General features: G+C 27.1%; 1 protein-coding gene across 3 annotated transcripts; it reads left to right on the forward strand.

Moving 5' to 3' along the window:
• Positions 1–1,085: 1,085 nt before the first annotated feature.
• On the forward strand, positions 1,086–19,464 carry LOC145188004 (engulfment and cell motility protein 1-like). Of its 3 annotated transcripts, none has more exons than XM_090087847.1 (23): positions 1,086–1,109; positions 1,686–1,784; positions 2,217–2,257; positions 4,129–4,198; positions 7,640–7,690; positions 8,008–8,192; positions 11,525–11,624; positions 11,862–11,950; positions 12,074–12,139; positions 12,306–12,384; positions 12,832–12,882; positions 13,109–13,234; positions 13,363–13,470; positions 14,209–14,313; positions 14,461–14,709; positions 14,969–15,040; positions 15,224–15,321; positions 15,689–15,804; positions 15,877–15,978; positions 16,177–16,244; positions 16,369–16,446; positions 17,674–17,718; positions 19,045–19,464. In XM_090087847.1, exons 2-23 carry the CDS (start codon positions 1,707–1,709, stop codon positions 19,198–19,200), a joined length of 2,133 nt encoding a protein of 710 aa, XP_089943973.1. In that variant the 5' UTR covers positions 1,086–1,109; positions 1,686–1,706; the 3' UTR covers positions 19,201–19,464. The 3 variants fall into 3 exon arrangements, with proteins under 3 accessions (XP_089943973.1, XP_089943968.1, XP_089943980.1); XM_090087842.1 differs by lacking the exon at positions 1,086–1,109 and adding an exon at positions 1,246–1,306; XM_090087854.1 differs by lacking the exons at positions 1,086–1,109; positions 1,686–1,784 and adding an exon at positions 1,828–1,934.
• Positions 19,465–21,982: the final 2,518 nt, after the last annotated feature.

Consider the following 21,982-nt stretch of genomic DNA (forward strand, 5'->3'; position numbering starts at 1 on the left):
CCTGTCTAATTCTCCAAACCTTCGAACAAAAAAAGGTCTCTGTAAACAACTTTGCAGTTTTTATAGTATAGAACATGTATAGGAAGCATGGTTTTCGGAAGAGACTGCAATAAAAATCTCTTTTAAAATCAATATTTGTGATGTGCTTTCATCTGCAAATAATTCTGAAAGCCTTAAATACGCAGGATAAAGTTATTGTTTTTACAAGAGAGCACAACTCACTCCACCACTGATAGCTGCAAATAGTTAAAAAAAAACTTGATCCCTGATGGGGTTAAAACCAAACTCAATAAAATTTTCTTAGTAAATTTTCTTAGAAGAACCTCAATAGTTTATAAATGTTTTAAAATCGAGTTTATCAATTACTTTATCAGTTTTATATTTAAGCTTCTTTATTCGTACGTTCTTTATTCGTATGTTCTTTACAAATTGATCATTGTTGTCTTATTCAAAATCCAATTTTAATCGCTGAAACCGTGAAAACCGTACCATTTTGCATGGTTACATTGCTCGAATCTTACGAACGGTATTGAAAAAATGACAAATATTAGCAATTTGGTAGGTTTTTGTTGTTGTTGTTTTTTTTTTTAAAAAAAATAAAAATTAAAATATCATATATTAGTGTATTTTAAGTAAATCGAATAACAAATTTCTTTATTTTAAACAAAGATCCTTTTTAATCTACAAGAAAAATAGGGGAATGCGAAAGTACAATAAAAACAGGTCTAATGTGAAAGTGTATTAATGCCTAAATTTGATATTTAAAAAATGCCAAAACATTTTAGTATGATCTTACGGTAAAAATTCTTGACTCTAAAAATAGTTAGGGAATAACTTTCATTAGTTTTGTTTTGGGAATTAGATACCATACGAAAAACATAAAAAAGTTGAAAATAATCAGTCCGCATTGATTTTGAGGGCCATATTCAACTTGTGCAAGAGCAGGTATAAAACTTTCACAATCCAAACTTTTCTGCAAAAGGCGCATGCTCCAAATTCGAAAATTTTTGTCCGTGGAAAATGATCATTGTTGAAAATCGGCCTGAAAGGGTCCCGAACGATAAACAATAAAAATATTTGTGAGTCAGTGCTCAAAAATAACATTAGAGGTGGAACACTTTGGTTTTCTATATTTAGTATAATAAAAATAAATTAGTAAATAAAAAAAAATTTAGGTAAAAAAAAAAAGAAAAAAATACTGTTTAAACTTAAAAATATACAAGCAAATACTTATTTACTCAGGTGGAATAGTAATAATTATCCAAAATTACAAATTATCGAAAGTATTTATTGCCAATAATAAACGGTAATTCTGTCGTCCTTTTCTCTTTAATAATATCGCATTTGATTATCTTATAAGATTGAAATTGCAAAAATAGTTACTTGTTTTGTAAAAATTTTCAAAAATTCTGAATAAATCTTACAAGTTTTTTATTGCCAGTTATTACTATTTTTGTTTGTAAATAAACACAGACCACTTTTTTTTGGTCCTGATTGATCTAATTAACTTTGTTTTGTTTTTATAATTTTTGCCTAATGAATGGTAATTAAAATCTACTGTACAAAGTATGCTTTACTTTTCCTGCAATTTTGCCAAAAATTTGTTGAAGATTATACTTATATCAATTTTTTTACAGCTTACTAAGAGTGTTGTTAAAAGTTTAAGAAATTATTTACTCTTTTAGCTACTAAATTCTGTATTATTCATGGCACCTTCAGTAGATATTAAAAGAATAGCTATAAAGAAAGAAGGATACTTTCCAATTTTGCTACATTTAAATTCTGTATGTAAAAAATTTTGTTATTATTGTTCTCTAGTATTTTTTTAGTATATAATCTATTGTTAAATGTTATTAACATAATGCTGGCATAAACAAATATTATTGACAACAGAATTTAGCAAGATCAAGTAATACAAATTATCTTTTTACCAAGTAAGATAAAAAGTTACTAATATTACAAAATCATAAGAGCGTAGATCTTTTTGGAGATATTAACAGTACCAGTAGAAACTAGGAAGATTAGCATTTATCATGATTTCAAAATATCCTTAAAGCAAATAAAAATTGTTTTAAGGTTAAGATAAAAATAGAAAACCCAGGCTGCAGTTTATTACAACGTTTTTTCTTATAAATTTAGTTTTGTTTATTTTTTTGAATAAATTTTTTTAAAAATATTTATCTTTTGATTAATCTTATTTCTCTTTATACTTATAGACTGCTAAATTGTCAGAAATTATTAAAGAAATTTGTTCAAAGTAAGTTTTCTTCGTATCCATCGAAATCTACACAGAATTTTTGATTTTCAATTCCATACAGTTTAGTTTTTCTCAGCTTTAATTTTTTGTAAATAATTGGTGGTCAGGATTTTGCTGAGAAACTTTTTTTTTTTTATGCACTTTTTTTCTAACTGATACAACAGAGTGATCCACATAATCTCAAAATTGTGATTTTTACTTTAATTTTTTTATGATTAAAAAAAGGCTATTTCAAGCTCTCTAACTAAAAAGTTCGCTTAAAAATTTTGAGTTTCAAAATTATGTTAAATTAAGGAAAAATAGTTCCTGAAAAGTTTTTCAATCTCCAACAAAAATCAATATTTCAAAAAACCAGTACAGTAAAAACCAGGGTGGAGTAGCAAAATTTAGAAAATCAAATGCAGTATAGCATAATTTAGTTTTAAATAACCAACCAATTGGTATCAATATAATTTTAACAAATGTTTTTTAGGGCATTAAGAAATATTTTCTTCAATATGGCAGCCTTTGTTGTCTTTTAGAGTCTGCACACTTTATCTAAAGGCATTGGAACTGTTCAAAATAAAGTCTCTTAATCTATTCTATAGCTTAAATCTCAATTCTTGCTTGAGATAATTAACACTAGGACATGAATTTCTGTTGGCTGAGTGCTCCAATTAGCCCCAAGTTGCATAGTCCATAATACAGAATTTTTACACTTTTTTTGCAGTATGAGGTGGAGCACCATCCTGAGTCTACACCTAATTTACATTAGGGCAGTTCACTCTCAGCCGCGATAAAATTTTGTGCTGTATGATCTTATAGTAAACTTTAACTTCAACTTTTTCAACAAGCTTTAAAATAGGGAGGTATCTTTTTTCCATAATGTTGGATGCCACAACTCCTAGAATAATGACTTCAGCTGGGTGTTTGGTTCTAAAGATCAGAAAGGGTATTAGTAATCTACTAATCATCCCAACAGTTTAAAACCACATCAATTACCATGGATGCTTAAATTGGTTTTGTCATATACTAATTTTTTTAAAATATCAAAACTTTTTTTTCAAAAAAGTAACAAACACCAAAAAAAAGCTATTAAAAAATAAAAATTTTCTTACCATCAAGTTTTTATAAGTACTTTCAAACAGGTAATGGCGTTTTGAGGTTTTAGAAAATTTTTTTCACTTCAACTTTTTTTTTTTACAACTGGCATTTAAGATTATAAAACTGTCAATTATTAAATTATGCCATTTTCATGAAAAATACCATTATTAGAAAAAAATGTTTTTCAAAACGATATATTATACACATGATATTTTAATTTGGACATGTCTGAGTCCAGTTGACATAAAAAGACATTCTATTTTATATGAGCATGCCTAAAAGCAATTTCTTAATTTTGGTATAAATTACTTTGATGACGTGCCTTAGAATATTGTATTACTGTATGTAAAGGATATATAGTTGTATATCTTAGGATATATATCAATAATAATGCTAATTTTAAGTCAAAAAGCAAAAACAAGCTGTCTGATGCCTAGACATAATAAATACTCTTAACTATCCAATAGGTTCTGAAGTTTTCCTCATCCTCAACATCTTCATCATTTGTAATTTATTTTTTTATTCCTTGTTTTTAAAGAACAGTTTGATTAGCTCTATGTATTCTTATTAGGCCTAAGATTAATTGATAAGTTGTTGTAGAAAATATTCATCTACATCCAACCTGGTTTGATTCAGCCACTGTAAATATTTCTTGGTGCAACCTTATTATATGAAATTGTTATTATATAAAATTAAAACTTTGTTAGATAATTTAATTGGATAAACTGGTAGGACACAGACTCTGTAAATCAAATAATGATAATAGCAATAATAACAACTGTTTTTAGATGGATGATTACAAAACCTGAGCAGTTCTCTTTGCAATATATTGATTCTAAAATATATATCACAGAGGAGGTGAGTAAAGTTCTTAAAGTGTATACTTATTCTGATGTAAATGCATCATTTTATTTAATTATATTTTTTTATATATTTGTTGCTGTTTTTAATAAAACTATTAATCTGTTGTTTTTTGTTTTTTTTTATCAATTAAAATAGTTTATTTAAAATTTTTTTTTATTTAAAATTTTATTTAAAAATATTTGTTTTTATTTTTTATGATTTGGAAATCATTTTTATTTTAAATCTTCAAAATTTTCTGATAAGCATATTTTAAAAATTTAAAATTTTTATTTTTTTTTTGGTCTTTTGGGACTAACAGCATTTTTATGATAATTCAAAAGAGTTTTTTTTTTTTTTACTCTTGAAATAACTTCATAAAACATGATATAAATCTTTTGTATGTAAGTTTTTAAATATGAATTTTTTGTACCATACAAACTTTTTGTAATAAATTTTAATGATTTTTCACTTTCTTCTTGTTTTCCTTTCAATTTTTGTAATTTGTAACTGAGATTTATTTCCACTCTTTGATCTGGATTATCTTATAATATTGCAAGTCCAGCATTTTGTCAGTTTTAAGATCCAAACTGTGCTTGTTATCTGTTAGAGTATTTCCAGCTTGGGTGAAAAGTTTTTCAGAGGCACAGCTTGGTGAAGGAGGGTTGTGTGGTTTAAACCTATATTAAAATATTTATATTAAATATTTTAAAAAATGAGTTTTTCTTTCTAACAATTTCAAAATATTTAAATATATGTTCGAATTTCAAATTTTAAAATACTCTGAATGTTTTTTACATTTTATGTGTTAAAATGTTGTAAATTAAGTTAAAATATGTTGAGCCCTGAAAGGATAAGAATTGATGACTTTCAAAATGTTTAACAGGTTTCGATGGATCTCACAATGATCTCACACTGAGTTTTACAACTCTTGATTCTTGACTTCTTGATTGCTTATATAGTTTTAGATTAAAATAAAGCAAAAAATTCAATAAATGGGGTGTTGAATACAAGTGTAAGCATTTTCTCTATTTTCATTTGGTTTAAAGCAAAAAAATAGCAACAGAAATTCTATTTAACCTGACATTATTTTAAAAATTAAGTTAATGGCTTAGTTTATTGATTTAATAGAATTGCATTCACAAATAATAGGAAACAAATGGAACTTTTTAGGGCTGGGTTCAGATAAGTGAAGACATTAACTGGTTGTCAAAGTGTTTAACATTAGTTTCTTGTTATTACAGATTTACTACTTTTTTTTTGAAGATTTATTAATGAAGAATAATTTTTTTTCTTATATATATATATATATATATATATATATATATATATATATATATATATATATTTAGATTCTGTGATTGAAGAAAAAAAAATTTTTTCATTAATTTAAATCTTCAAAATCCTAAAGTGGCTAAATTTAATCTTTGCATATCCACACAGCGATATAGTGATATTGACTACACTATATTTTAATTTTCAGACTCACACTCTCCTTTTAAGCATGGTTTGGATTGAATGGACAAAACTTTTTGAATGAACTTCAACTTTTGCTGTTAAATGTTTAAAAATTGACAAGTTTTTTTACCAGAACAAGCAACAATGACAAAGATTTGTTTGACCTCCAACTTGATCAATTCATATATAGTACAAATTCTAACATCAGAACTGTTGAGCACAAAGAATTTTTAAAATATATTAAAATTTTGAGTTTCAAATTAGTGGAAAAATTTTATAGAAGGTTATTTGAAAAATTTTAGCAATTTCTTCAGATTGTTGAAGTAATGTGGATAATAAACCAAGGATTTGTGTCTCTGTGAAAGCAAATACAAATTTAAAAGGAAAATTAAATACTGCTGGCCATTCACACAATGCTGAGTATTTTATAACTATTGTTAAGAGGAGCAATAGAATGTGACAAATTTGCATGCAAAGTGAAAAGTTGTGTAACTGACAAAATTGATATAATGAATGCAATGAGAAGAATATTCTCATCTGAAGGGGATGAAAGAGAATGCTCACTTGTGAATGTTCTATTCATATTTGTAATCTTTTAGTTAATAACTAAAAAATTTAAAATGTGAGTATTAATCAAAAAATAAAGTATATAAGAATTAACCATCTTTGTTGGGTCATATTATAGAAAAGGAGAAAGAATGATAATTGGATCCTTCACTCATAATCATCTCCAAAAAAAGACACATTTCACTATTGCACAAAAAGTGTGACCTGCAAGTAAAGTGAAACACAGAAAATTTGTTGAAAATACTGAAACCAGTTACTGGAACTCCAAGTTCATTTTTTGGTCTTTTTTCAGTTTAAGTATTTTCTCCATGGACCAAATTTAAAAATCAATTTTTTTTTAGGTACTTTTATTTATAATAAAATTTAAATGTAATGTTAGCCTTTTTTTGGTTTCTAAAATAATTCAAAAGAAGGAAAAAACAAAAAACAGCTTGAAAAAAAAAAATTATTTAAAAAAAAAATCATTTTAAAATTTTTATTTTTATGTCGGTCAATTCATCTCTAATATGGTATTAATCAAGCTTTTCAAATTTTTGAAAAATTTCTGCATAAATTGATACCATTTGATGCTGTGACTAAGCGGCGTTTGCATTTAAAGTTAAAAAATTATTTTCATCCCTAATGACAAATATGTAATAATTGTTTAAACTAATCAATCCCTTCATTATCTTCTGTCTTTCATTGATTTTCAAGCAACAGTAGTTTAGTGTTGATCTTCACTAATCAGAGAGTTTAGCGTGAGGTTCTTAAAGTATACAACTAAAAACGAAATTTTTTATCTCTACTTCATCCATTACAAAGGATAATGTAATATGGATGAAGGAGAGGAGAAATTGTAGATTTAATTCTTAGTTCCTTACTTTGCCATTTTGGCTGCAACAATTAAAGTTATTTGGTGGAACTTATTAACTTATGAATAATGAAGCCATAGCAATAATTTTTTTTAAAGTAAAAAAAATATTTTTTTTCTTTATTTTATATTAGCAAAAAAAAAAAAACAAAAAAAAAAACACAGTATTTCCTATAAATTCCAAAAAAATGCATAAATTCCAGAGTGGTAGGATCCATTTCAAGAATTATTGGAATTTCTCTTTTTCTATGTTGTGCTGATTGTCTGATAAATAGAAATAATTATTCAACCAAGTAATCTTAATCTCACTTCTGTTTTCTTATTATTTGCTTTTTTTTTTACTTAAGCAGACTAGAAATTACATTTGTTTGTTACTATTATTTTTTGAGGCTGTGAGCTTTTTATAAAATTATGATATTATAGATAACTATTTATTTTAAGATTTTTAAATTATGTTTTTTAAATAATGAAGCAGCGTAATTTTATTTTTTATAAGTTTATAATTGTCAATTAACACAACCCTTTTTTTTTATTTTGTACGTGTTTTGCATGATCTATTTCAAGTGCATTTGAATTCATTATAGAACCGCGCTGATATCCATGATGGTGACATTCTAACATTAATCTTGAATGTTGTAAGTGCTCAAGTTTAAACTTGGTTTAGTGCTAAAGGTATAGGAGTATATAGATAAAGTAGAAGAAGAGGAGGATATTTGAAATAGTATAGATGATATATAAATATAATTGTAAAAGTGATATATAAAGATGATATATAAAGATAATTTTGCAATCAAGAAGTTTGTTTTATCATCACTATTTGCTTAATTATTTCTTATTAATTCTATTTCTTATAACTAAAACTTATACACTATTAATTTACTATTTACATATTATTGAATGTGAAAATCTGTAATTTTTAAAACATGATTTAAAAAAGAATAATTTTTGATAGGACCTTGCAGCATCAAAGTTTCTTTTGGATATTGAACAACCAGATTTAGAGATCAAGCGTTTAGCATTAGATCAGCTGGCAGGTGTTGATTGTGCAGGTCAAGCTGAAGATCCTCTGTTTGCTAATGAATTTGTGAATAGAAATGGAGTAAATGCATTGGTTAAAATTATTGAGAGTGATGCAGAGTAATCTTTTTTAATTTTCTATGTCTGTAGTCAAGTAAACAAGTCTGCAGTCAAGTAAATATTTTGATTATTTTTTCAAAATATCCATTCTAGAATCATTAAGTCCTTTCTAAGTTTACTCAAATAATCATCTTTTACTCATGTAATCATCAATAAACTCATCTCTTTTTAAACAATTTTGAAATGTAATCTCATCTTGGGGTATCTGAATAAATGAAGGAAATTATAAATTTTGGTCTATAAAGATGCTGAAGATGTGATTTTATCAAACTTATTTTTACTCCAAATTAGTACCATAATTAAGGGATTCATTAAGTACACAAGATCAGCATTTCTTGTTCTCAGACTTCAAGCTTTTCCAGGAGAACAAGGTTTACTGGTTTGCCTTGATCTGCAAATTTGGTAAATTTTTCTGCAAGTAAAAAATCCGAACCTTCTTTGCTACAGCTAGTTCAGTAGGAACAAGAGCATCATATAATTCTTTTAACTTAAATTCCTTATCAGAAAACTTAAAATCTTGCTCAAGCTGGATATTGCTTCTTTAGTTACTTTGTGAACTTCATAAAGTCTTTGCAATATTTTAAGAATACTATTCCATTAACTTTTGCAATCTAAAAACACTGGTTTTCCCTTTGCAGAGGACTGGGTAATAGCATACTTTATAACAGGCCTAAAAGAACAAAGAGTTTCTTTAATTTTTAATTTTACTACTAAAAAGAATATGCAGTAAAATACAATATATATATATATATATATATATATATATATATATATATATATATATATATATATATATATATATATATATAGCGCTATAAAAATATAATAATCTGTTTAAATATGCATGACAATAGAAAAAATTTTTTTCTTTTGTTAGCCTTTATCTAACAATGAATTTCAAAGTTTTTTGTTTTGGTTCCTTTTCAGATTGTAGAGAAAACAAATTGCAATGTTTTTTAAAGAATATGTTTAAAAGTATAACCCCATGGTTTATATTTAGTTTGTATAATTCAGAAATAAGCATCATTTGATTGCACAAAGAAGAAATGCATGTGTTATCAGCTACTTTATGAAACTTAATATAGCAATATATTACCCATTGACCTACCAAATTACCAGGCATAGTTAATCTCAGACAATTGATTTCCTCAGTAAAATCAGTGAATTTCTTATAATAAAAGTACCAGTTATCTAAATCTTTTTCATTTCAGACAATATACCTGGCTATGTAAATCAGAGTCATTTTAACATCTATACATAATATACTATCTAATTCTGATAAGTTATCAAATATCAAACGTTTTCCTTCATATAAGTAAAAAACTCAAAGGTTAGACTATGCTTTTTATAGCAATCAGTTACTTCTGCGCCATATCATAGATCAACTACATGGTGGTGCTCTTCAACTAAGTTTTCTGGTAAAGTTGGAAGTGCTGTTGCACAAGAATATCATAACAAACCAATTTTCAAATTGGGCACTGTTTTGTCTTCTTTAGTTGTTCCAGAGTAGATTGTGATCAATGGCTTATGTTCAGATCAAGATTGTTGCTGGAATATTTGCAAGAATGTCCTGGCGTAGTAAAATTAAGACTACCACCATTATTGTCTAACTGCAAAACTACAAGGTGACTGGAAAGTTCTGTCATTACTTCACAATCAATTTATTTTTAATGTAATATACATAAACTACTGAAATTACAGTAACAGATCAAGTAACATGTAGTGTAAGTATACCAAGAATTATTCAAATCAGTCTCCTTTTCGGTCCCCTGTCAATGATAATCGATGACGCCATGATTGTATGGCGGCATTAATTGTTTCCATAGGAAATTTTTCCTATGATGGATGAGTGGCCTCCGTCCTCTCCCAACCTGAATCCACTTGATTTTTGCATGTGGGGTATTTTGGAGTCCAAGGTCAATGCTAAACAACATCACAACTTGGCCTCCATGAAACGAATGATGATCCGCAAATGGACTTTTCGGTCACCCTGTAGTTTTGTCTTTATGATACAAACTTTTTCAAATTTTTGTTGTCCAGTAATAAAATATGTACCACCTGATCCTTGTCTAAATTTTCCAAACTGCTTCTCTATAAGGATCAGTTGTAAATGTTCCAAGCAAAAATATATTTATGATTTAAAGAAAATTGGAACTTTGACAAGACCATTACAAGTTTAATAGAGACTTTTAGAAGTATCTTTTGTGAAGCATTTAAAACAAATTTATCGAGAAGACCACATTTGTTTAACCATGTTTCCAAATTCTAACAGCTTTTGAAGATTAAAAAAACTAGAAGAGAAAATAGCAGCTCAATTTGGATAACAATTCTCTAAAATTCATTTATTATTGAAAGAAATGAAAAGTATTGTCAACAGCTTTTAACTCTAGATGATATTTAAGGGCACGCTGTTTTTTCAAAAAATACTTGATAAAAGAAAGCCAGTTTGTTCAAAAAGAAAATTTGAATTGATTTTATGCACAGGAAGTATTTTTAATTGATTTCACACACAGGAAGCATTTTACAGAAACTTGGGTCCAACAAACAGAGTTACCACCATAAAACTAACAACAGCATTAGAAAGAACACTTGGATTGTTAATTGCTTTTCCAAAAACCATTCTCCTATGGTACTTCAATTTCTTAACATAAACTTAACGTTAACAATTTTTTATGTCTAATGTCTGTTAAGTTTGAAAAAAACCTTTGTAAATAAATATCCTCAATTTTAGTCTTATTAATGTTGCAATGCCAGGAAGTTCAAGTTTGCTATTATCTTTTGTTGAAACATATTTAACAGGTCAACACCTTACAACTATCAGAATATGGAAATGCAAAAATTCTCCTCCATTTTTTTATGTCATCTGCGCAGTGAATAGGTCTGTTATAAAATATGCTATAGGCTGGGTGTTTGGGCATAGGTTCAAAGGTAGTATTCTTTTTGTTCCCAATGCTAAAAACATTGAACTGATGAACAAATTTTTTATTTTGCACTATCATTAGCTATATGCTATACAAGAAATATCTCCAGGTGTGATTTCTTAGTAGTTGATTTACATAATGAAACTTACAGTTTTGTTTATTTACATTGTCTGCTGAGTAACAGGGTGTTATAACTTCAGCTGTGAAGTTGTAGACCATGTGGAAACAGCACCACATGCCATAAAGATAGATTTCCCTAAGGCAAAAGTTTTTGCAAGTCAAAGTTTTTTGTTTTTTTTTTTGCGAGTAACTTGTTTTTATTTTGAAATAAAAAGTATTTTAATTATTAACTTTTTTTATATTATTAATTTTAAACAAATATTTTATTATAACTTATTCTAATTGCTTTAGACCTCCTAATATTGTTGCTCAAGCTATCTCTGCAGTACAAGAACTTCTTGAGCATGGAATCCTTCCCTGGGAAAAAGTTGAGCGCTCTTTCATAACTAAGGTAAAAATACCTTGCCTTATGCAGGGCAATATCAGATCTTAACTTTGCATAATCTAATTGAGCACAATATGAGCAGGAAATTTTTCTTTCTGTTTTTTTTTTTTTTCTTTCATTCTGTTAATTCTGCAATTTCAAGTACCAAATTTATCAACTTTTAATTGGAAAAAAAGAGTTTAAAATACTTAGTCTTAAGAGTTAGTAAAATCTCAAGAATTAACTTTGGATTTTTTTTATCAGATTTTAGGTTATGCTAATCAAAGTAAAGGTGTTGATGTAAAGATTGTGCAGCGCTCACTTTCCTTGCTTGATAACATAGTATCTGTAAGGTATGTATATTTATTATTTGAGGGCATTTTCTGCCAGAGATAATATTAGATCAGTAATGTGTTTGTTTTTTTTAATTTGCTGTTTTGTTTCTCATTTTTATTTCTCTACCTTTGTTGTTTTAGCTCAACTTTGTTCATACGTATAATGAATGAAGTGAAACTTGATAGTCTTGTTGAATACTTGAAAAGGTTTTTATATCTTTATTGTTATTTTATCTTTAATTTTTCAAACTTTTTTATTTCCTTAACTAAACTATATTTTTTATTCTTTTTGTAATTCTAATGTTAATATTTTTGAAAAATACTTCTTTAAAATATGTGTGTGCTAATCGATGTTATGACATTTTTTCTTTAGTTCTGATACAAAACTTCAAATTAATGCTATGTCTCTATGCAATAGTATTCTTCAGAGAATGGAGCATGAAAATCGAAAAGTACACAATAAATTAAAGTTCGATACACATTTTCATTTTAAATTTGAATCCTGAAATAATGAAATTTTCTTTGTGTGCCTATTTTCTTATCAGGCTAAAAGTGAGTGAAATAAAATCTAGGCAGTTTGTTGGAAAAAGGATATTATAGTTAAAATAAAAAAGTTATGCTAGAGAGTGTATAATCTGGGTTAGCAAAATGTTTCTGCTTAAAAAATTTACATTGAGTGTGAATGTCACTATTATAAAACATGTCTTGTTGTTAACTTACTTATTTTCCTTTTTAATTGCTTGTTAAGAATTTTTTTCCAGTTCACAAACAGATTTTTTTAGTTTTTTGTTTCATCAATAAAACAGGAGTTGTCTTTATTTGACAATGATATGTTTTATAGACTGTTGGTTAAATCCTTTTTCAATAATTTTATAATAATTTTTTTTGTTAACTTTTAGAAATTTACTCACACTTTATCAGCAAAAGGTTACACAAATGTATTGCAGCAGGTGTTGTAAATTGTTTCAATAATAAAGATAATAATTATATTTTAAATGTATCAGTATTACAACAGGTGTTATAAATCAGAAAAATTAGTTTAAAAAAAAATACTCAATATTAAATACTAACAGTGAAAATAAAGTTGAAATAAATGTTTTTTAAAAAATTCGATTTGTTGTGCAAATATTGTGACAAGCAAATGTTTTCAACAAAGTAATTTTTGTATGTGTGCAGATTATATCCTCAGGAACTCTCACAGCTCTGTCAAGTGAAGTCAAACACCAATTGTATGTTTATCAATCATTGTTGCTCAGTGTACTTGAGCCCAGGCTAAAAACAAAACCTGACCACTCTGATCCTGTAAGTTATAAACTATAACCCTTTAGTTAATAACTCTTTCGTAGTTTTATTTTTAGAATAACTTTGCTGTATTTTACTTAATTTTGAGGTAATTTTTTTTTGAAAATATATAAAAGTTTTCTTTTTAGAAATTACTAGCTGATCTACACAGCATCTACAACTATGCGTTTGAGTCTTCAACTTTAGGTAAAGATAAGAGCTCTGGAAAAGCTGATTTCAAAAAGCTAGGTTTTGTTGTAAGTCCAATGTTTTATGTTATTTCATTTAATAATAGTTTGTTTTTTTAATCAGTTAGTTTCTTTTTTTTTCGATATACACACTTTTACACTTAAAATTAATAAGTGTCCATGCATTTTTCTTCACTCAGCTAAATTTTCAAAGTTACAAGAAGTTATTCCTGCAACAAACAAACAAACAAACAAAAAAAGTGTTTTTTTTTTTTTTATTGCAAAAACAAAAAAGTATATTTTTATTGAAAAAAAATTCATTTTTATTGAACGAAAAAGTCATTTTTATTGAAAAAAATATTCATCTTTATTGAAAAAAAAAAATCATTTTTTTTGTATAGTAAAAGTTACAATTAAGTAAAAAAAAAAAACATCTAAAATTAAAAAGTTCCTTAACTACTTCAGTTATCTTTGAGTTGTGTATAGAAGATTCAGTTTTTTATACTTTTTATAAAATTTTGCAAACAAACTTTCAAAATATCACTCAATGGTTGCTGGATAGAAGTTTTAAGTTCTTGTATCATTATGTTATTATTATATCATATTATATTATTAGATTGCCTAATAATTTTCATTTTAATGATCAGTTTTGTAAAATTCAGTTAAAAGTTAGTTTTTTTCCACTTTCTTCATCCTTAGAACAAAAATTGTTTTAAGTTATTATGTTAATTTAATGAGTTATAAAAGTTTCAAAGTAAAAATATTTTCACCTGTTCCCTTCACAAATATTTATCTTTTAAAATGTAGAACAGTGAATCACCCCTAAGTGACTTTGATGAAACTCCACCTGGGATGTTAGCGTATGATGCAATTTTATATTTTGCTCAGAAACAGCTCGACTCTTATGTTAAGGTAAATAATTTTAAAATAAAATTTTTATTATATACATAATCACCACTAAACTCAATTACCTAAAAAAAAAGAAATATGCTTTCTCCTGTTTGAAATTTGTAGCAATATGCTTTGTGTGAAGTGTTTAGTAGTTAGTAATTATTATAGGTTATTCTTGAAAACTTTGGCCGTGATGAAGATTGTAAATGTCCTTTTGCCAAAAGTTCAAAGCAACTAACAAAAATGTTATGTGAAGTACTTAATGTGGGGGAACCAATATCTGACACTGAAGAGCAATTTCAACCGATGTTTTTTACAACTGAAAATGTGTTTGAAGAGCTTTATTGTGTCTCTATTCAACTCCTTAACAAGACTTGGAAAGAGATGAGAGCAAAGACTGCAGAAGACTTTCCAAGGGTATGTTTTCTAGCATGGCAGAAAAAAATGATATGTAATCTGCTGTTTTTGATTCCATGATTCAATCCAACATTTATATGAATTAAAAAATTATAATAATGGAATCAGCAACATTTTTTTTTTTGCATTTAGAAATGAGCTATGTATTAAAAATGTATTAAAAAATTGTATTAAAAATTTGTATGTCTATAATAATTATGTCTATAATAATAATTGTATCTATGTATTAAAAAATTTATAATAAAACATGGTTTTTTAGGTTATCGGTGTTGTGAAAGATCAAATTAAAAGAGCTCTTGTTACAAAACCGGAGACAATTGACAAATTCAAGGTTTGTTTTCAAAAAAGTTTATTTGTAGTTTTAAGTATTATTTTTTTCAGTATAATTCTTAACGAGATGATTTGTTATTATTATTGCTTTTTTCTCTTTTTACTTATCACTTTGTTACGCAGTTTTCTTTTATCAAAATATTTGTTACCTTATTTTCTATATTGTATTTAATACTTAATTTAGGCCAAAGCTTTCAGTTTAACATATCAACAAATTCTTCGAATGATGCAACAAGAAGCACAGGAGAGAAATATTCTTGACTCGCAAACAAGACCGGTCATGTAATACATAAGTTTTTATAATATTTTTTTCTGACAAATAATTTCATGAATTGTGTCAAACTAAAATAGAAATCCAAACTGCATTTAATTGCAGATGTTTTTTATTTTTGTTTATGAAGCTAATTTGAAAGTTAAATGCGTTAATCTTTAATAGTATTTAGTGCTTAATGTTTAATAATACTTAATGTTTTGTAATAAATTAATTTTTAAATGATTATTATATAATTAATTATCATATTAATTGCATTGTTTAATAATTATTTTCTAATGTTAAATGTTTGATGTACATTTAGTTTATCAAAGATTTTTTTTTGCTGCATTTATTGATCTGTATCTAGTGTTTGTGAATTTTTTTCCAACTTTCTAGAGAACTACGTGAACAAATTGTTTCTGAGATTCGTGAGCTTGTTAGGCAGCAAAGACTTTCACAATTAGTTGAAGGTCTCATGTTCGATCAGATATCAAAACGAGGCCAGCAAAAAGGTAGTGTTGCTGCAATCCTTCTACTACTCCAATTTTTATTTCAATTTCAGAAAAAAAATTTCTTTTATTTAGGTTATTGGTTTTGTTGTCTTTCACCTAATCACCGCTTTCTTCATTATGGTGAAGTTTCCAATAACAAGGTCAATCCACCTATTGATTCTCTTCCAAACAAAAGTAAAAACGTTTTTAAACTTGACATACAAAGTTTTCTTAAATTTAAAAATGAGACAAGTAATTCTCATTAATCTACTTTTGTAGATTAATGAGAATTACTTGTCTCATTTTTAAATTTAATTGTACAAATTTAAGTTAAATTTAATTGTACAAATAGATGAAAAAGTTTTTCTTAGATTATTTTTTTCCTATTTTAAGTTCCAATGTCTGAAGTCACAAGCATAAAAGTAGGAAAAGATTGTCCACATATTAATCGCTTGAAAAAAGTATGTTATTAAGTTTGTTATGTTAAAATTAATTGCTTAAAGATTAAGTTTTTTTCGTTAAAATTGGATTTAGTTTGCAAATTTACTTAGAAATGTAATATAAAAATTTTTTACATTAATTTAGGGACTTGTTCAATTAGCTTTCTCTATAATGTATAACCAGGAAGAACATTTGGATTTCATTGCTCCGACTCAATATTTAGTAAGTGCCATAAGTTTGCTTTTTTTTTCTTTTTTCTTTTTTTTTTTTTTTTTCAGTTAAATAGAAAAAATATTTAGGAAGTAAATTTCATATATACTTACTATATATTTAAATGATTTTAATGGATTTTTTGTAATTATTTTTAAAAACTGTTAGTGACTACTTTCATTTAAATGTTTCCATTAGGGTGGTCCTTATTTTTCAATTTTTTAAATGTTTGCTTCTTACCCAACTCCACCCTAATAGGTTCTTCCTAGGTGTAAACTACGCTGGGTCTATGATGTGACATTATTTAGGGTCAATGCATTTACATTTTCAACTATACATGAAATTAAGCCTTTTAGTCGATATACATTTTTTTGTGTAAACAAGAGTTACATGTTTATGTATATATTGTATACTGAAAACAGATTGAATGCAAAATACATTAAAGCTCTATTTAAGATAAGTTTGGCATAAAGGATGGCAATAGTGTGAAATTGAAAAAAATAATCGATTATCTTTGTATATACAGAAAAAAAGAACAATAAACGTGATTCGCTTTCAACTCATAGTTTTTATTAGTTGAACGTAAATCTGTTTTAATAGTTGTTTTGTTTTTGTTTTTTGTTTTGTTTTTTTCGTAATAGTGTTTGGTCTTCATCTTGCGTTCATCACGGTTATGCAATTTAAACAACGTTAACAAAAGAAGTTCTTCTCTTTTTTTTAAATAAATATAAACAAAAAAGATAAAATAATTTTAAATAGAGCTGCAAGCAGTAAAATCCCTCCAAATGAAAATAGAACTAATGTATAATCCAATTAGTAAATTGAATTGAACATCACCCGATGATTGGTGGAAACAATGGATTAACTCCACTCTGATGCAGTGTTCAGCTTGAAATAATTTGTCTAATGACTTTTGAGAAAACAAAAATTTAATACAAAATGGCGACTGAAAACAATATTTAAGTCTTGTGCACTAGCACTTATCCGTAAACCTTCAGACTCAGCCCTTTCATAAATTAACAAAATTCATAATCTACATGTGTCAATATTTTCAGGTGTCAGTTGTAGAATTTCTTTTACTTTTACAGTAATTTTTTTACATAATAGGAGAGTGGGAGTTGAAGAAAGAAAATTTTTTTTCCAATCTGCCTAAGGACCACCCTAGTTTCAATGTTTTACAGGGTTTTTTATGAAATTAATTTTAATTTAAAATTTAGATTTAATATGTTATTTCTTTAGTTTTCAGTGTGGACCGATGCTCTTAATTCTCTTCTGGGTAAAGAGGTAATATATTACATATTGAGTAAGGTCGAACTAGGGGTTGCAATCCAGGAAGTGTTTTTCATTCCGGGATTTCGAAATTGAAATGTATGAATCTTGGAATACCGGGATTATTATGATGCATTTAATTCACATAAAATAAACTTTTTAACAGGAACAAAAATATACATTTATTAAATAACAGAAGATTATTTGTTGGATAGAAGATTCTTTTTAGAAAAAAACAAATTACTTTTGCTGTGTTTTGAAAAATAGTTTCAGAAGTTTTTAAATTTTTGTACCAGATATTCCGGTGAAGAAAATGCTCGTTCAGACTCGACACTTGGCCTTTTCCCATTCGTTAAATATGAAAAAGCTCTTTAAATGATCACCGTGTGTACCCTCGTTTTTAAAAATGTCACATCTTTTTATTTTTATTTTTAACAATAACGTATCATCATCTGGTTGGTTGCTTAGTTGATCGTCCCTCTTTAACGACAGGATTGAGTTAATCTTCAATACTCAATACACTACTTACGAACTCAATTCCGGTGCCTCGGTTAAATCCAGTGTCTCAGACTTAGATTTGGAAATAGTCTTTTAAACATTTCTCCCAAACGTTTTCGACATTTGAATGTAAAAGCCCATCGAACGCTGTTAATCAAGAAAGTGTAGCAGAAATAGATTTTCATTTAGTTTTCAATACCGAAAAGTATTCTTTTAGTGATTTCTTAAATTGTTGTTCATTTCTGTGCTTACCCCGGGAGGCTGCATGTGTATAAGGAGAACTTTAGTTGAATACCGTTGATTTTTACGGTCCGGCAATTTACGCACCGCTTTCTGGCCTTTCTCATCTGCTAGAAAATTCTTCCAAATAGCTAACATGTGACATCTAAAAATCCGGATGTCTAACCATTCTTACAATAAAAGAACATTTTCAAAATTTGTCCGGATTTTTAGTTGTTATGTGTTACACGCGAAGTTATTTTGAGTTGTCATGTGTTACACGTGAAGCTATTTTTAGTTGTCATGTGTTATACGCGAAGTTGTTTTGAGTTGTCACGTGTTACACGTGAAGTTATTTTTAGTTGTCATGTGTTACACGGGAAGTTAAGGTGAGTTTCCACTCATCCATTTTAGCTACGGGAAAAGGAAAGGGATGGGAAATTAATCATGTGACCATGCGCAGTGATTAATTTTCAAAATTAAATTACAAATTAGGCATGCTCACGTGATTAATTTTCCCATCCCTTTAGCTTTCCCGTAGCTAAAACGAATGAGTGGAAACTCACCTTTATTCTTTTTGAGAAAAGTTAATGAAATGAAATTTAATTGATTACTGCGTTTTAGATGTCTTCACCTGAGTCCGGGTCCGATATAGAGATGCTTCTGAACATGGAAATGAAGCTGTTATTACTCGACCTCGAAGACGTTCGTATTCCTGAAGTGCCCCCTCCTGTACCCAAAGAACCTGACAATTACAATTTTTTTTATAAGGATGTTTAGTTAAATTTTGCAATTTATATTTTGTAGATTTTTTAAAGCATCGGTTTTGCAAATTTTTAAACGTCTTAAAAAACTGTCAAATATTTGTTATTTTTCTTTTCTTAACTTTTTTAGTCTTTTAAATATCATTTTTTATCTTTTCTGTTTTAATTTGTTTGTTTTTTTTTATAAAGTTTTTTTGTACATGTCTTTTTTTATATATAACGTTTATAACGGTTATGTAAAAATAAAGATGATTTTTTAAAATAAAATTTTGCTTATTTATCTTGGTTAGTTTGACCATTGTTTTGATTGGTATTTTTTAAGCATTAAAATTTTTTTTTCTCCATACTTTTTTGTAAACCTTTTTCAAAAATAATTTGCAACTATAAAGACAAATTCAAAATCTACCTTTCTACCAATCACAAACATATTATTTAAAAACTTCTGATTAAATGTTAATTGGTGGTCTTCTGCATTCACATAGTTACTAATTTTCTTTGAAATAGGGCATTTAATGTCGGAAAACTTTATATTTTGTTTGTTCTTTATAACGTTCCTTACAGGATAAAAACCATAATCAAGTTCCTGTCAATTTTTATCCATTGTGAATAAAAAATTTTTTTTAAATCAGTTACGTATGGGGCTTACGAAAAATCTCACGATAAGAATAAAGTATATTATCAATCGTCATCTCTAAGTTGAGGTTAGCAACGATTTCCACAAAAAAAATCTTTTCAAAAAAGCTAATCAAAAATGTTGGAATTTGAGGAGATACATGAGAGTGTTCTGTAGTAGAACGTTTGTTGCCAGCATTTGTTTCTGAAATGTTTTAAATCGTTAAGTTAAAAAATAACACTTTTTTTGCCTCCTTATTTAGATTTACAAGATCACAGCTAGAAATTGTAGTAAATACGAAACGAATGTAAAATCTTTTATTTGGTTTGTTTTTGGATGAAATAAAATTGAGAGACGTATAAGATTTACAAATATACGCCACAGACAAACATGTAGCAGTGTGAAAATTTACAAAACAATTGAACTTAAAAAGTTCACAACCTAACGTCAAAGTCAATTATGTTAAGCCTTTTTAAAGAAATTAAACTTTAAGCTGTGTATTTATAGATTGATATCATACAAAATTCTCATGCAGTTGATTAAGGAAATGAAAGTTTTATAATTGCATTATCGTAAAACGTTTAACAAGATCCACTCCTTAATAAGAAGATCGTGGGCCAGACGTGTTTCCTAGCAACTCACATATTTTTTTATACTTAAGAATTCTGTTGCTAAGAATAATTCGATCAGCGTTGTTTATCAACAGTGTTAAAGCACTATCAATCTTTAGAAACTTGAAAAAGATTATAAGTGGCGTTAAAGGTTTAGCGTGGTGTTGATCTTTATACCTTAAAAGTAAAATATCAATTTGTAATTTTAACAAGTTTCTCACCACGATGTTCTTATAAACGGCATGTTTAAGAATATCCTTATTCGTTAATAAGTTTATTGAACACAAACGGAATTTGTTTTATTTGAGAGATGCAAATAAAAGTAAAACGAAAACTTGTTTAGTTCAGAATGAGTAAATGTGAATACTCTTTTTCTGAACAAAATTAACGAAGCATATTGCAAATTTGCAAAAAGTTTTTTTCAATTTGAATTTTTAATTCATCTCTTTTATTCAACCCGATTCTTGGACGTTTTGGTTAACTTCATTGCAGGTGCGTGGGGGTGGCATTACAGGTGTGAGAGGGGTGGCATTACTTAATTTAACCTGATTTACTGTAATTTATTAGATTAACCAGATTTTCCCAAAGAGATTGAATGTGCATTATGCATAATTTTTTAATCCATCTAAATATTTAAATACAAATTTACCGTTTCTTTTACAGAAAAAATGAATTAGTTCATACATTTATATTGTGATCACGTTAAATGTTTCAAAATTCAATTGGCAATATCCACGCATAATACGTTTTATTTTTAAAATAACCCTCATAAAATATTGATAAAATTGATTTTTTAAAAACGTTTTCTTTAACAACAAAAATAAACAAATTCTCATAGGAAAAACATTTTAAACTCATAATTTATATTATTTTTTGTTTTTATTATTTTCATTTTACTTCGAACTCTATTAAAACTCTAAACTTGTTAAAAGATTATTATCGAATTGACTAATGATGAACTGATTTTCAATAAATGTCGGTTTTTCTTGCCTTCTTAATATTACCTTGGACTTTTAAAATCCATGGTAATATCAAGAAAGGAAAAAAATCTATATCTATTGCGTTTTATTTGATTGCAAAGCAATAAAAATGATACCTTATCTTCATATCTTCCTTAATTATAAACAGTTACAAGCAAAAATAAACACTTCCAAAATATAAAAGCGATTAAAAGAATAATCCAATACTTATTTAAGACTTTCGAGTTTTGTTTATCAAAATTGAAAACTAAATAACTACAAGTATTTTTAAAATATTTTAATATGTATTTACTTAACAGAGCATAGTTCAATAAGCAACTTAATTTCCCCATTAGTGCATTATACATTTAACAAGTAATATTGCAAATAATAAAAGCACGGCGCTAATTAAAAACAGTTAATAAGGAAGCTTATTCAATTTTTTTGGCAGGTAAATTTGAATCCAAATTTATTGAAGATTTAAGGGTAAAATTAATTAGGAAAAAAATTAGAGCTAAAGTTAATCAGCTGGATAGCATTTAGACGTTATCGCCGTTGATCAGACCGACCTTCCTCTCAATTCAACACGAGGTTATATGCAATATTAATTTTAGG

This window comes from Hydra viridissima, unplaced genomic scaffold (assembly GCF_058129835.1).
Source record: "Hydra viridissima isolate aposymbiotic clone 2 unplaced genomic scaffold, HvirCarnegie_v1 scaffold_1, whole genome shotgun sequence".
Classification (NCBI taxonomy): domain Eukaryota; kingdom Metazoa; phylum Cnidaria; class Hydrozoa; order Anthoathecata; family Hydridae; genus Hydra; species Hydra viridissima.

What these genes read in the sequence shown, in the direction of transcription:
- LOC145188004 (XM_090087847.1), top strand. Translation starts at nt 1,707, where the DNA reads ATGGCACCTTCAGTAGATATTAAAAGAATAGCTATAAAGAAAGAAGGA. An exon ending in AGCGCTCTTTCATAACTAAG is followed by an intron (nt 11,625 to 11,861) that starts GTAAAAATACCT and finishes TTTTTTTATCAG; the next exon opens with ATTTTAGGTTATGCTAATCA. An exon ending in TGGAGCATGAAAATCGAAAA is followed by an intron (nt 12,385 to 12,831) that starts GTACACAATAAA and finishes GTTAACTTTTAG; the next exon opens with AAATTTACTCACACTTTATC.